The sequence below is a fragment of the Protobothrops mucrosquamatus genome, unplaced genomic scaffold (assembly GCF_001527695.2).
Source record: "Protobothrops mucrosquamatus isolate PMUCROS unplaced genomic scaffold, P.Mucros_1.0 scaffold2158, whole genome shotgun sequence".
Taxonomy (NCBI): domain Eukaryota; kingdom Metazoa; phylum Chordata; class Lepidosauria; order Squamata; family Viperidae; genus Protobothrops; species Protobothrops mucrosquamatus.
The window spans coordinates 129,312-145,052 of record NW_015388254.1 but is presented as its reverse complement, the minus strand read 5'-3'; the positions used below and the strand labels follow the sequence as shown (position 1 = coordinate 145,052).

At 40.5% G+C, this 15,741-nt stretch overlaps 1 protein-coding gene across 1 annotated transcript in view; it reads left to right on the top strand.

Moving 5' to 3' along the window:
* Positions 1 to 11,852, top strand: part of ITGA7 (integrin subunit alpha 7) — a 72,046-nt gene extending 60,194 nt beyond the window's left edge. The window contains exons 22-25 of the mRNA XM_029285743.1: positions 5,134 to 5,247; positions 5,787 to 5,885; positions 6,426 to 6,551; positions 10,313 to 11,852. Coding sequence (XP_029141576.1) covers positions 5,134 to 5,247; positions 5,787 to 5,885; positions 6,426 to 6,551; positions 10,313 to 10,492 — 519 coding nt within the window. The 3' untranslated portion in view covers positions 10,493 to 11,852. The remainder of the gene's footprint in view (positions 1 to 5,133; positions 5,248 to 5,786; positions 5,886 to 6,425; positions 6,552 to 10,312) is intronic.
* Positions 11,853 to 15,741: the final 3,889 nt, after the last annotated feature.

Sequence of the window (15,741 nt, the reverse complement as noted above, 5' to 3'; positions counted from 1 at the left end):
TGGGCCAGGGGAGCCCTCTTTTATGGGATTCCCCTGGCTTGTAATCACACAATTCCATTGGCTGGTAAGACCCCGTTGCTAGTTAGCCAACCAGCAACGGGCATGAAACTGTATGCAGATGGAGAAGGGCAATCACCCTTAATGGGTGATCAGGATGTGCATAGGGGATTAAGGGGGGGGAATACAAAAGAACACAACAGAGGTGTTACATCTGCCACCCAAGGAGCCTTCAGAACTGTCTGTGCAGCATTCTGCATCCGTGGTAGCTTCAGAATATGCTTCAAGGGTAGCCCAGTATGAGTACTATGTCATCTGTAGTTATTGCAAAAATCAAACTCCTACCTCCCTCATTACTCAAATTTTCTGGTCAAAGACTTGGAGCAGATATTGTCTGCTACAGGTTTCAAAAAACAAGTTAATGTTATACACATTAACTGACAAATAATATTTGTCAGAAAAATATTCTGACAAAACGTGTGCTGCCCCAATGATCAAGCTGCAGTCTACATGGGATTTCCAGTGGCAGGCGACTTCGTCGGACGCAGCTGTTTGCTGCCTCCCGCCTGTTTCAGCGTAAAAGCCGTTTTGACAGCCAGCATCAGCTGTCAAACGGCTTGATACCCTTCCCCTGGGCATAAGGGGATAGGTGAGCTGCCCGGGGTAGGAGTTGAGTTCCCGAGTCGTCCCATGTGGACGATGTAGGTGAGAACTCCTCCGGAGCCCTGAGGTTTCTCCGCGATCCAGGACGCCTTCGCTTCGGCGAAGCTAGAAGCCGCCGCCACTGCTGCAACTTAAAGTGAATTGTGAGGGTTTTTTTTGTAAGCAGACGAACCGACCCTGGAAGTTTGTTTTTCTTATCTTGGATTCTACTCTAACTTGGATAATAAGTTCTTCCCTATACTTGCAGTGGATTGAGGGAAAGTGAACTTAAAATGGCGATGGATTGATACTTTTCAGCAAGAAGTGAAAGTGATTTCCGGTCTGGAATTTTTGTTACTTTGAATCTGCGTATTGTTTGTCTTGGCTGAATTGCTTATAAGACTCTTTTATAACTGGGAATTTATTGTTAACATGGCTTTGAGAAAAACCGTGCCTTCAACTTTAAAACTGACTACATCTCCGATGTTCCAGACACTTCAATCATCTTCTAAAATTTCCCACCAGTCACCCCCATTATTTTCTTCACCTTCACCGCCCTCTGGTAGAGAGCTGCAGGACCTGATGTTTGTAACTATTAAACAAATGACTGAGATGTTTCAAGCGATGGATGTTAAAATGCAAAATAGATTTGATCAAGTAATGCAACAACAACAGGACTTATCACAACAACAACAAGATTTATTACAGAAACATGAGGATTTTTGTTTGAATATGGCAACTGCTTTTCAAGGTTTGGCTGTATATGTAGATGCGGTGGTAGTGGATGAAAGTTATTCACATCCTGATTATGATTTAAAACTGGAAAAAATATTAGAACCTACAGAAGACTTCAAAACTTATTGGAAATCTTGGAGAAAACTTAAAGAGGCTACCTTGGAATTTCACATCGACTCTCTAATAATGAATCAAGTTATGGAACAAGGAACAATGGAAGACGAACTGAGTAATCCTGAACAGGCCTTTATACATTAAGATATACAATTCAAAGAGACAGAGACATTATGCTTACAACTTAATTGTGAATCTATACTGGGAGTAAATGTGGAAACCACTGAGCCAACTAATTCCACACAACGTTACCTACAACTGATGGATAATTTTGATGACCAAGAAGTAACTGCAATTGACTCAGTCCAATTATTAAAAATAACAAAGATTGATATCCAGACACAATTCTTTAGAAAATATAATAAAGCGGATAATTTATTCATAACATCGAGTAAAAGTCAATATAATACTCAGATGATATTGGCAGAAAGGGAAGAAAATTTTGTTCAGTTTGAATTGATTAGAAATTTTTGCAATCAAATCTTGAGGTTTGATAACCGAAAAGTTTTAATATGGGAACTAATTTGGCATAGAAAGAAAACTAGAGTCAGGTTTAAATGTGACATAAAATGTTATTTGATGGGTTAAAAAGGCTTTAAAGATTTTCTCTGATTTAACAACGAATGAAGGATGTGGATTTATTGTTATTATAGTTGATAAGTATTTGAGGGAGTAAACTTTCTTAGGGGGTAAAAAGACTTTATAGATGCAGATTGATGAATGATAGAATATTTTCTTTTAAAACAAAAAAATAGAAATGTATTTTTTGGATTCACATTATTATTACAAATAGGATAATTATGTTGTAATAGATAGAACTTGTTTGATTTAATTATGAATGGATGGGAATTTTTTTGATATTATAGTGGATAAGTATTTGAAGGTGTAAACCTTATCAAGGGCTTAAAAAGATTTTTTTATAGATGTAGATTGATGAAATGTTAGAATATATTTTTTAAAAATAGAAATGTATTTTTTGGATTTACATTATTATTATAAAAATTATGTTGTAATAGAGAGAGAGGAAGAGCCATTTGTGATAGGGAAAAATCAATTTCAATGAATGACTTTTTTTATGGAAGATGGGAATTTTTTTGAAATAAGTAAGGGACGGTGCTAAAGGACATATTAGAAGGATATACCTTGCTGAAACGGCAATTTTGGTTTATTTGAGAAACTACTCAAATGAGCAACTTTTATTAATATGGAGAAGATGGATTGTTTATATTCAAAAGAAGCATAGAGTGGTGGAATATAATCTAGGTTTTTAGTAAATTTGTTTTTCTTTTTTTTCTTTAATATATTTCACCTACTTATGTAGAATAATACACCTTGTGGAGTTAGAGATATTAATATTTGTTTACTTATATCTGAATATTATCCTGGGATTAGGTTTGGGAAGTCCGGGGGGGTTGGGGGTGGGGGGTTTTTACATATAGCATTGTGTAACATTTGTGATGTTTTTCTTTTTTTTTTATGAGAAAACAATAAAAATTTTATATTGAAAAAAAAAGCTGCAGTCTACACGAGTAATGAAGATTGCAACTAGTCTGGTCCTTAAGTTTAATGAGGGATAATTTATGGGCAGCAGTTGGTGAATTTCTTGACTTCATTTCTTCTCCCATCCAGCATCATCCACCAGCAGAATAATAACCACCAATAACTTTGTTTAATTTGTGCTGTGGTGGGATTTGGCAACTTCGAGTAGATGCCCAGGATAGAGAGTTTTAGTAACTTTGAAGTTGGTGGAGTGATAGCTTGGTGGTGTGGAAGTGCTCCATGCCAGTAACCTGTCACTTCTGAATATGAATCTTGTGTTCTTCTACGAGAGGAGTAAAACCATGTGTAGTAAAGACTATGGTTGACAGATTGCTGAGGTGGAGGAAGGTGGGGTAACATAGGAAGCAGTTTTCCAGTGCATCGGGAGCAGCTCATTTCTGCTTCATCCCACATTCCTTCTCCATCTCATAAACCAGCAAGACAGGCAGAATTGCGTTTATTTTTTCCAGATTGGTGCTGTCTCCAGAGAGAATTAGTTCTTTAATAAATAAAAAAGCCCAGCGATGTTTCAGAAAAGGATCAAACATGTATTTTAAAATGAGGTGATCCTCCAGAAGAACTTTAGACCTATCCACATAAGGACTTTGCATAAATGCCTGAAGGGCACTTTGCTGGTGGGCATTAGGGAAATATATATTCATGTGGAAATCAGGCATTACACAGTCCAAATCACAACGGTCATGGAGGCAATGTCCAGTGACCAGAAGGAAAGGGACATATCCATAGCAGTCTAAGGTAGACAACAGGAACTGGGCAGATCTTGACCACATCATTGTTGTTTTTTTTTAATATTTTTTTTTTATCTCTAGTGTTGACATTAAAAATAGAAAGAAAAAAAATCTGGGTTTTTTGTTGTTGTTTTGACCACATGATTATTGATATTGTGAAAAAAAAGGCATTATGGATACTTCCTGTGGGAAGGTATTGTGTTAGGGAAGGGAAAAACACTAATAACAGAACAGCTGAAGACTAAACTGCCTCCTTGGTGGGCTGGGGATGAGTCATAGGTGAGATCATGAGGATGTGGTCTCTAAAAATGGCGAACAAGATACCTTTGCATCCTAGTTAGTGGAACATAAAGAGGAATTACTGAAATCCCTGAAGTCTGTAAACTTATTCTTTTCTGAAATGAAAGGAAAAAAAACATTCAGGAATGTAATGGCTTCAAGTCACAAATGGGCAACTTTTGGTGGCCAAGTACTGAATTTTGGGATGGGAGAAAGACGATTACTAAGAATGAGTTAGAATGGGAATGCGTGTGTCTAAATCTGCCTAATTTCAACTTAACCTGGTGTCTGCCTCCGTTACCTACTTTAGAATGACAGAAAATTCTCCTGTCGAGTTTCAGAAATCATAGCCAAAAGGGGCTCCAAGGGCTACGAAAGGGATACAGGTGGGCCACCCCTGCTTCAAATGAATCATGGGCTATTATACAGACTATTGTGACTGTGGTCAGAAAGTCACGAAAGGAGGATAGTCAACACTGCAAAGCTATCCCAATGAAGTGTCCTTTATAGATGTGCCCTTCTCCCATTATGCCATAATGAAGGGGTGTCAAACTCAATTTCACTGAGGGCCGCATCAGCATTGCGGTTGCCCTCGGGGGGCCAGGTGAGTGTGGCCAGAGTGGGTGCAGCCTACTGGGTGGGCGTGGATGGAGTGGGTATGGCCTACTTGGTGGACGTGGCCAGTTCTACATCATTCGTTTCAAGGGTGCCTATGGGGACCTGGGCAGGAGTGGGACAGATCTGAGGGTCTCTGGCAGAAGGGGGTGGGACCGGGGCAAGTGCCAAGGCATGGTCCACCGGGGCAAGTGCCAAGATGGCCACTACAAAATTGTACATTGGCTCCCAGCTGGCCTGGGCCAGGGCCAAGGCAGCGGGGGCCGTTTCCTCGCTGTTTCCAGGATGGCTTCGTGGGCCACATGAAACTACTTCGTGGGCCGCATCCGGCCCCCGGGCCTTGTGTTTGACATATCTGCATAATGGGAGAAGGATATCTGTGCTATAGATGAATCTGTCAGACAGTGTTTCCCTTCCTGACTTTAACATCCTCAATCAGACTTTTTTTCCCCTTCTGCTTCAGGACTGTGTCTTGGGCACTGCTCGATGTCTGCTATACAAATGCCCTCTCTACAGTTTTGACCGCTCAGCTGTGCTCACCATCTGGGCCCGTCTCTGGAACAGCACCTTCCTGGAGGTTAGTATGACTCCCCCTGTTGGATGTAAGAAGAACAGCATCATATGTAAACTGACAGACCCAAAGGGCATTTCGTTACAGCCAGTTAATATCCATTTGTCCTGTTCTTGAGTTGAAAAAAAAACATGTTTAACCTATTAACATATTTTTTGGTGATCCATGACCAAGCTTTATTGAGCCTCAGCAGTAAAGCTAGGAAGCACTGCTGTTCTTACTGACTTCATGTGAGTTAATTTCCAGCGGTGGTAGGTTTGTTTCCCTATGTCTTTTTCCTCTCCCGCCCAATATCAACTGATGAGAAAAGGAATCATCAGTCGCTCCCTACAATATCTTTATGGGAACTGCTGTAGCTTTGTTAACGTGGTGGCTTGCAGTCCTGGACTCCAGGGTTTTGGAACTCCTGATCACATAGCAAGTGATACAGGGGAGCGAGCACAGCTTGCGTTCTTTGTGATGTTGCAACTAAGAGACTGTGCTGTTCCCTGGAGGGTACTTGGGTGGTTTGTGACTATGCTGAGCCCTGTTCCTTTTGCTCCTAGGAATTTGCTCATATGAAATCAGTGGAAGTGATTGTTCGTGCCAACATCTCAGTGAGCTCCACCATTCGCAACCTGGTCCTAAGAGATGCCACGACTCAGGTGGTGTAGCTGTACCACAACTCATTTCCCTTTTATGTTTTTTCCTTGTATAATATATATATATATATAAATGCAGCTCTTTAGGATCATCTTGCTCAACCTGTTGTCCTCCCAATGTCTTGGACTTCCATTCTGATAATTTCCAGCTAATGAGGTAAAACAGCATGCTGACTGAAGATCACGGGAGCTGACGTAACATACATCTGGAGGGGACCAAGCCATATAAAGTTTAAGATGTCAATTTCCTTCCTTCCTGGACCACCTACTGAATGAGGGAGGAGAGGGATGTTACTAAAATCATTAAGCACCAGAGTTGGAGATGGTTTTACAAGTCAGTGTTGCCCATTTAAAGAACAAGAAAAGGGCTATGAGGCCAAAAGTGAAGATGGCCAGATCAACCTCTTCAATGAGCTAGGAGATTTTGTATCTAAAAGCAGAGCAAAAACTGTCGTGGCTATTTCATTAACAACAGTGTAACCTGCACTCCCTCTTGCGTGTTTCAGGTCTGCTTGCTCACTTTCTGCAATTTCTCTTCCCCAGATCCCAGTGACTGTCTACTTGGATCCTGTTGTGGCCTTGACACGAGGGGTCCCCTGGTGGATTATCCTCATTGCAGTACTAGCTGGAATCTTAGTACTGGGTCTGTTAGTCTCCATCTTGTGGAAGGTGAGCTGGCCAGAGAAAGAGCCAGTGGTGGTCGAGATGGTATCCCTCTACAGCAGGGGTGGGGAAAGATGGCCCCTTTACGACCTGTGGAGTTTGATTCCCAGAATTCCTGAACCAGCTGTGCTGGCTCAGGAATTCTGGGAGTCAAACTCCACAGGTTGTTAAGGGGCCATCTTTCCCCATCCCTGCTCTACAGCCTTGACACCAAGGCAAATTTTATCTACAAACATACATGCACGCATGCATGCATTTTAGGTGCTCCTAGGTTACTCCAGTCAAGGTGATGGTTCTAAGTTGTATTGTATCCCGAAACAACTGTAATTGTTGTCCAATGGTATCTTCAATTTCATGGTGATCGTTTCTACTGTAACAGTCCATTCCCTAGAGGCCATTCTTTATAGCTGAAATGTTCCAGTGATTACATCCTTCCAGAACGATTGCACTATATGTGCTTAAGATTCACGGTATCTGCTAGGAAAAAAGCATCTGGAAACTCCATTTTGGAGCTTGGTGGGGAGATGCTATCTGCTTGAAGGCATCCCTGAATTCTGATGAGCATTTAAAGGAAGGCTTCATCTTGAGAAGCAGAAGCATAGCAAGCCTGCTAATACTATTCCTACTTCTCCCAATTCCCAGTGTGGCTTCTTCAAGAGGACCAGCCAGGTCTCCAAATACTCCACAAACTATTATCGGGCCCGGCTGGCGATACAGCCGTCTGATGCAGACAGGCAGGCCATGGAGGCCTAGTGGTAATGCCTGGTCTCACCTACCTAACTGACCCTCCCCCTGTATGTGTATTGGAGTGTGTGAGAGCACAGATGACACAGAAATAGCAAGTAATGGAATGCGGTTCCTGTAAGCTACCTAAGAGTACTAGTGCATGTGTTCACAAACAGCAATCCCATTGTCTGTGTCCCCAAGCATATATGGAAGCATGCCTGCAGGACTTGGCAGATCCTAACAGATACGAGGGTTTACAGTTCTTGTCTGCATGTGCTATAGCTCTGTGGGATGCAAAAATATTAAAGGGCACACAATTGTAACTTACAGTTGTGTTACAGCATGTAACACAATGTAACTCAATATTGAATGTAATACATGTGGATTATTAAGGGCATTGTGATCAGTTGGCAAAACCTAGAAACATAGTCATTGGCAAGATATGCATATGCACAACATAATTCTGAATCTATTTGGGGGCATGAAAGATGTACTTGTAAAGCATGAAGTACATTAGTTCCAATAGAAGAGAATCTTTAATATAATAACAGAATAACAGAGTTGGAAGAGACCTTGGAGGTCTTCTAGTCCAACCCCCTGTTCAGGTGGGAAACCCTATACCATTTCAGACAAATGGCTGTCCAATCTCTTCTTAAAAACCTCCAGTGGTGAAGCATTTACAACTTCTGGAAGCAAGTCATTCCACTGGTTAATTGTTCTCACTGTCAGGAAGTTTCTCCTTAGTTCTAGGTTGCTTCTTTCCTTGATTAGTTTCCATCAATTGCTTCTTGTCTTGTCTTCTGGTGCTTTGGAGAATGGCTTGACTCCTTCTTCTTTGTGGCAGCCCCTGAGATACTGGAACACTGCTATCGTATTACTCCTAAATCCTTCTTTTCACTAGACTGAACATACTCAATTCCTGGAACCGTTCTTCATATGTTATAGCCTCCAGCCCCCTAATCATCTTTGTGGCTCTTTTCTGCACTGTTTCCAGAGTCTCCACATCTTTATTATTAGATTAGGCTGTACGGTAGTCTTTAACTTATGACCACAACTGGGACAGAATTTTCATTGCTAAGCAAGGCAGTTGTGCCAATTTTATAATCATTTTTGCCATGGGTAAGCAAAACACTACACTTGTTAAGTGAGTCAGGCAGTCATTAAGCAAATCCGGCAGCTTCCATTGACTGTGCACATCAGAAGCCAGCTGAGAAGATCACAACTGGGGATCACTTGACCCTCAGACACTGCAACCATCCTACATACATGCCAGTTGCCAAGCACCCAAATTCTGATCACATGATTATGGGGAAGCAGCAAAACCTAGAAACATTATAGTCATTGGCAAGATATGTATGTCACCCCTAGTCCTTCTTTTCATTAAATTAGACATACCCAATTTGTATCTCAGAGTTGAATTGTGGAGTCCTTGGTGCTCTCTCAGCTTGATTGTTTTTGTGCAGACGTTTCATTACCTGGCTAACAACATCTTCAGTGTGGAAGAGAGTGAGTTTTGTCCTCTCTTTATATACAGTAGCTTGCTGTGACAGTGTTAGTGGGGGTGGGGGGGCACGGGGAGGGTAATGTTTTCTCCTTAGTAGTTCCTTGACTGAATTGTTGTCTACTGCTTGTTTGTCTGAGTTGGTAGTTCCTTGATTAGAGCATTGTTTATTGCCTGATTGTTTGTTTGGTGTTAATCAGTGCTAACACTAATATTACTCCATTGTTTGTTCACAAGTCACATTAATGGATATACTTTTGGGGCTAGATAGATGGGGAGTAAGACTAATGGATTGGGGCTTCAATTGAAACCCTCCTGAATGGGATTAAAGAACAAATGGGTAGCTGTAAACCTTAGCCTTCTGATGGCACCTTACCCAGGGCCCCTCAAAGTTTGAGTTATGGCAAGGTCAGAAAGAATATGAAAGATGATTAGGAACATTTACAGTATATCCAAATGTTTTCAGTGGATGGGAGCAACTTCAATAATTTAATTTTCATCTAATCTAGCTCTATCTGCATTCTTCAAATGATGTGCATTTGATCCGGCTGATTTTTCATAAGAGCAACAGGACTCTGTTGGGCAGGAAAAAAATGTAGTTCCCCATAATTCTAGTTATTAATGATGTATACACTAAAATACTAAAACTGGGATATGGGATTCAGCATCTAGTTGTGTGATAGGAGAGCACACAGGAGGAGACCTGAATATCATTGCAAAAGCATAAGTTTAAGTTGAATGAATCCTCCTGTCTATACGTGTGTCAGAGAGCTTGATAATAGATCAGCCTTCTGCCCTCACTCCTTAAAGTCGCCCTCCTTTATTTGCAGTCCAAATTGGAAATCTGATTAAAAAAAACCCCTCTAATAATATTTATTAGAAGGACTGAGGTTAGAATGCAAGTACTCTTATTTTTAGATGAGGCGCCTATATATATTTGTCCATTTCCTCTCCTTGTTTTGATGTAGGTGGTTGGAAGCTTGCCTTTTTCCTTTTTCTTTTTTGAAGGCAGGACAATATACATCTGTTCCTTATTTTTCTTAGTGGGGAAAATAACACACCCACTTCCCCCCTCCAGTTATTGGACTTGAATTGAATTTTTTCAGAAGTTGATGGAGGTTTGTGACAATTGAAATCGCACACAACTAGAGGGTCCCAAAAGCTCTACGTTCTAAATGCATGGTTTCCATCCCACTAGAATTCAGGGGTAGGCAGCGTTGGCTCTTTTATGACTCGTGGACTTCAACTCCCAGAATTCCTGAGCCAGCCACGCTGAGGGGAAAGGGAGAGGTTTCCAAGCTGAGCCATGCTGGCTCAGGAATTCTGGGAGTTGAAGTCCACAAGTCATAAAAGAGCCAAAGTTGCCTACCCCTGCACTAGATGAAGTATTAATAGGTGCTGGAGTTAACCTATGGCCGTTGATGGGTGGAGCTTATGGCTTAACTGCAGAACTCAAGAACCCCTGTCTTCTAGCATTCATGTGGTAACTGAGGGACATGCTAACTTCATTGAATTCACAAAATGGCTTCCTCTTTTCCAGCTTGGCTTCTTCAAGCGTGCCCACTACGAGAAAGCCAACCTACCCCAGTACCATGCAGTGAAGATTCCCCGCCAGGAGCGCCACCTTTTTCACGAGGAGAAGACAGGCACCATCACCAAGAAAGACTGGGTCACTAGTTGGAGTGGAGACAGTGATGGCCACGTTCCTGTTTCAGCCTAATTGTTTCTCTACTCTGGCCTCGTCTTGCAAGTTCCTGTCGATAAAGAGACCGCTTATTAAGGAGGGACCTTTTAGTGGCACCAGCTGAGCTCACTGGAGCTGCGCTCTTGGCGTGCTTTTCTCTCTCTAGACGTTGTGCAAGCACTGGATGACCCTTTCAGGGGAGGTACAACAGACACTTGGGGGAACTGATGTTTAACAGTGGAGGTTGTGCTGATGGGTTTGACAAGGCCAAACATTTGAAGAGTTTTTACTTCCAGGGATTTTGGATTTTCTTGCAAAGCTGAGCAGTGTCCGATGAGAAAAAAGAGCCAGCGTCTGTCTGAAGAAATATTATCTCAGTCATCAGGCAAGGCAAAAATACCAATGAACTGTGCACCCTGATGTCGAGAGCTGGAACTGCATCTACCTTTGGGTATATGGGCCATCGTGTCAAGATTGACTCTAGTCTAGGGGCAAGTCCCAGCAGTTTTCTTGGCGACATTTTCAGAAGTGGCTTACCGGTACCATTTTTCTACAGCCGGGGACGCCACTGCAAGAACAGCATGAATATGCTGCAGGATCTGATCTTTTGAACATGGGTTGCTTGAGCAGCATACAGGGCCTCAAAGCCTTTCTATATGTGTATGTGTGGTTGTATGTATGTGCGCGCGTGCAGGTGTATGCGTATACCAGAGGATGAAAGAGTGACAGAAACTGCCTTTTTTCTGAGCATGAGTGCTGTCTTCCTGCCATCTTTTTTATAGTTTTCATTATCTTAATTCATATTAGAAGCACTCGGAGTATACTCAGTTGAACGTGATAGGACATGCTTTCAATATCAAAGGTTCTTATTACTATGTTTAAAGACAACACTAAAATATCTCTTGGTTGCTTGTCTTCTTCCCTGAAAAAAGGTAAGATTCCTGAGGCCCATCCCTATCCAATCATAACAGATGCCTGTCTTGTTTCTCTGTCATAAACAAACACACGTATACACACATCTCTCTACCCATTGATTTCCTCCTTTCCTTTCCTTTCTTTTCCTTTCCTTTCCCTTCCCTTTCCTTTTTTTCCATCAGAACACACCATCCTACCTCATCAGCTTACTATGAGGCTAGAGCTGACAAGCAATACTTATCAGAAAGGTCAGCTGAATTTTGAATAGCAAAACTAACCAAGTTCAAAGGAAAGTCATACCCCAAAGATAAAGCCCTATTCAAGCAATTCCTATGCCTGCTCATCCACACTGTCTGGCCTTTATGCTTAATGGAGATGCAAAACCATTTTTATGCCACAAAAAAACCCAATAAAGTTCAAAGAAAAATGCTGCATGTGATAGAGGCTGGCTTCTCATCAAAACTATTAAATGGCTCCACTACTTTAGAAATCCTGGTGTGCATATTTAATGAATTTCATGACAGATAAATCTTTAGAGGCTTCTTTTCATTGAGCCATTATATTATCCAAGTCACCATTCACTCACAACATGAAATTGGTGTGGTTTGGTTTTGGTTTAACATGACTTGTGAACTAGTCCATTATACAGTAGCTGTGCATTATATGCAAACAGTGCTACTGTAACTTCTTTAACAAACAATGCTTTAAGAAATCTATTTTAGTTTTATATTTTTAATGCAGCTATTGTTTCCCATCCAGGGGACAAAAAAACTCTGAGGTCAGCTTTGATTTTATTGATAGGATTATCTCAGATACTTCTCTCAGGTTTCTGTTCTAATGATATTTGTTCCTAATCACAACATCAAAATGATGAAACGTGCATCATGATATGATAATGTAAGCTCTTCCCTTTCAGACTTGCATCATGATGTCACACAGAAACACATAAGGGATACAATTTGTATTGTAATGCTGAGACATGAGTTTTGACACTTGCTGCTCTTTACAATTTTTAATGAAGGTGCCTACTGCCCTGCAGGAACCATTCAAGAAAATAACATGGGCTTAGGGTGCCAAGCAAAAGAGGTATCCCAGTTTTTTTCCCTAGTTGTCATGCTTATAATTCTTTCACTGCTACACTCATATTTAATTTTTGGCACATTGAGTCTTATCACTTAAGCCCTGGAAGGGTTGAGGGTTACCATTGTTGGCCTGTCTTAGAACATCTGGGTGCCTATACTCTGCTTCCTAGAATTACGACAATTTCCTTTCAGAATTACCCCTTATGGTTTGTATATATGAAATAAGTTTCACCCTCACTTTCTCCCTAAAAAACAAATTAGCTGAAATGTAAGAGCTGCTGTGCACAAACGTATACTGTATAGAAACTAGTCTTTGTTTAATAAGAACAGTGACCAGACCACAACTCTGGCCAAAAAAAAAAAAGGAGTTTCAAAAAATTTGAAGCATTTCTCATATCATCTATATGGCAAATTGCAGAGAGATCCAAAGCAAGAACTTGCAATAAAACCCAGTAAACACACTGCTGAAGCACTAGTTGTATTGTTGGGTAGAGCAAAACCCATCAATAATCCTGTAGAAACCGAATAGTTATGGAGTAGGCCAGTGATGGCAAACCTTTTAGAGACCGAGTGCCCAAACTGCAACCCAAAACCCACTTATGCATCGTCAAGTGCTGGGTGGGTGTGGCCCATTGGCTGGGCGTGGCCCATTGGCTGGGCGTGGCTGCGGTGGTAACAGCAGACTGGGTGGGACTAAAAAGTTCAATCAATCAATTCCAACTTTGCAAGATCTTTGTTTTTCCCGCAAGAAGTTGAAATTGATTGATTGATTGAACCTTTTTTTTTTTTGCACACGGCGGCAGAGGCCTAAAGCAAAAAGGTTTTATAAAACCCAGCTGAAGGCCTAGGACTGGGGCGACGGCGTGCGTGCCCACAGAGGGGGCTCTGAGTGCCGCCTCTGGCACCCGTGCCATAGGTTCGCCACCACTGGAGTAGGCTATTCAATTAATGAAAGATTATACCCCAATAAGCCTGTTTTTAAGGTGCTACGAAATGTATTGTCATTGCAATCAGGGCTTCAACCACAATCAAATTCAGAAAATTCTGATACAGTGTGGTCATGGGTCGCCCTGCAGCGGAAGTGACTTCTACACTTAGATCCGGTCTGGCAAAAATTAGGAAGCATTCTCCATTGGAAAAGATGAGAGTTAAAGGGGAGGGATTCGGTAACCCACATTTTCATCAGGAACAGATTGATTAAGGTTGCATCTATTTGACAATTTGCAGATGCCATTATTATCCAAAGGATAATGATTCCAAAGGATTTCACTTACGTATACCCATGCACCACATGTTCCAAGAGTTTTCAATGAACTCTTTATTTTTCAGAATTCATATATGAAATCTTGATCTCCAGCATTTATCTGCTGTTAGTGGGGCAGCAAAATCAAAATGCCTAACCTGAGTCAGGAATAAGGGAACGATACATTGACCACAAGGGGTTTTCCAATATTGTTTTTTTAATCTCTTTTTTTGTATTAGCAAATAGAAAGTCTGTAATTATATTTTTATCCTTTATGGAAATAATTAATCCATATCTGTCATATACGTTAATTTAGATGGCCCTAGTGATAAATCTAAGGAAAATGCTAACAAGCATAAGAATGCTATATAAAACAATGTTTTGGTTGTGCCAAATTTCAGTACCCTACAATATCCTGTGGCTCAGAGAACATAAAAATATACTCCAAAGGAGTGAGCAACTGCTGATTACTTTTATAGCAAAAAGTGACACTGCTCTCAACCTTACCATCCGCTTACCAGGCAAATGACCTGATCACTGAGAATAATTCACATGGAAACATTTTGGGAGAAGAGAACCAATTTCAAAATCTTTGCAGTGCTCAGCCTAACAAGCTCCCTAGATTTAAATAAATACCATGCAGACTGAAAAAAAAAAACTTCTGTGCTAAAGACATCTCTTTACGTTAAGCATCGTAGGAAGGGAATCATACCAATTTATGGTAGTAAAAAAACCAGTCTCATAGCACCTTTTCCAACTCTTGAATTTTATTAAAAATAAATATCATAAAATTCATTAGATGAAAAAGGTGCTCCCAGATTCTTTTTTGTTTTGAGAGTTTGTGAAGTGTTACGAACATTCCTGAACATAGATCAAGAAGCTATAATCTATTTGGAATATTTCAAGATGTTGCAAATAAGAATTTAATGAGTGAGCGGGTGTGATTCCCTACTGTTCATCTTGTCGAGCTATCACACCATGTAAGTCTATATACTCTTAAAATCAGTGGGGTGTATTCATAAATAACTGCTCTTCAGTGCTTAGCCCTAAATTAGTTGCTATGACATTATTAGCATTATTAGCCATGTGGCATATGGCTGAGAAGCAAGATGGTTATAAAGCAGCTACATTAATAGAGGGATTTAGGACTCGACAGCTGGAGGGACAGGCTCCTACAGCTACTAAAAACACCAGTCCTGGTCTCAGAAGTATGATATTCCAACTCTGATGGCATAGCAGATGCACAGTTCAGGGATATAGAATCCACAGCTTATTCGTATAAATTAGGTTCATATAATTTTTGTAATGCCAGCTGATTCCTTTAGTTGAAGACAAACTATCATTCCTACAGTTGCTTTAGCTTAATTAATTTGAACATTAACCCTGGCAGTTATCACAGGATTAAACTTCAGCCCCCAATTTCAAGAAAAATAAGTAAGATGCCTTATTTTTCATGAATAGATGAGTCAATGAACACCAGGCCCTTTTACAGAGTGTAGACCTGGTGACTGGCTATAATTAAAAATCCAGCTCTCCAAAAAAAAATCTATGGCAACTTAGTGCAAAAATAGGTTTTTTTCCATAGCTGCTTTTTCCAAATTGCTTGACTTCAATATAGAGAAAACTCTGTATAAGCAAAAGAAAACTGTAATAATAGTTTAACAAAAGCTGCAAGCTTTGAAGGAGATTTAATGGCAGCAGTCCTATAGGATGATGTGAAGAAATAAAGACTAAATCTCAGCAGTATATGGACAAGACATAAAGCAAAATCTATTTTTGTGAATTGCCCAGCTTATTATAAAGAGAAAGGATGAAATAAAATTATTTTAAAATCCCTCTTAAAAGGCTCCAACATGCACACTGCATATTTATAATTGTTTACCAAAGTAATCTTACATATGTTAGCCAATAATTACCCTAAGTCCTAAATCATATGATCGGCCAAAATGATATTGCATATACAAAAAGGAATGAATTTAACACATTTTATATTTAAGAAATTGCAGTAGGCATTCAAATCAGATTGACTAACATTTTAGTCTTGG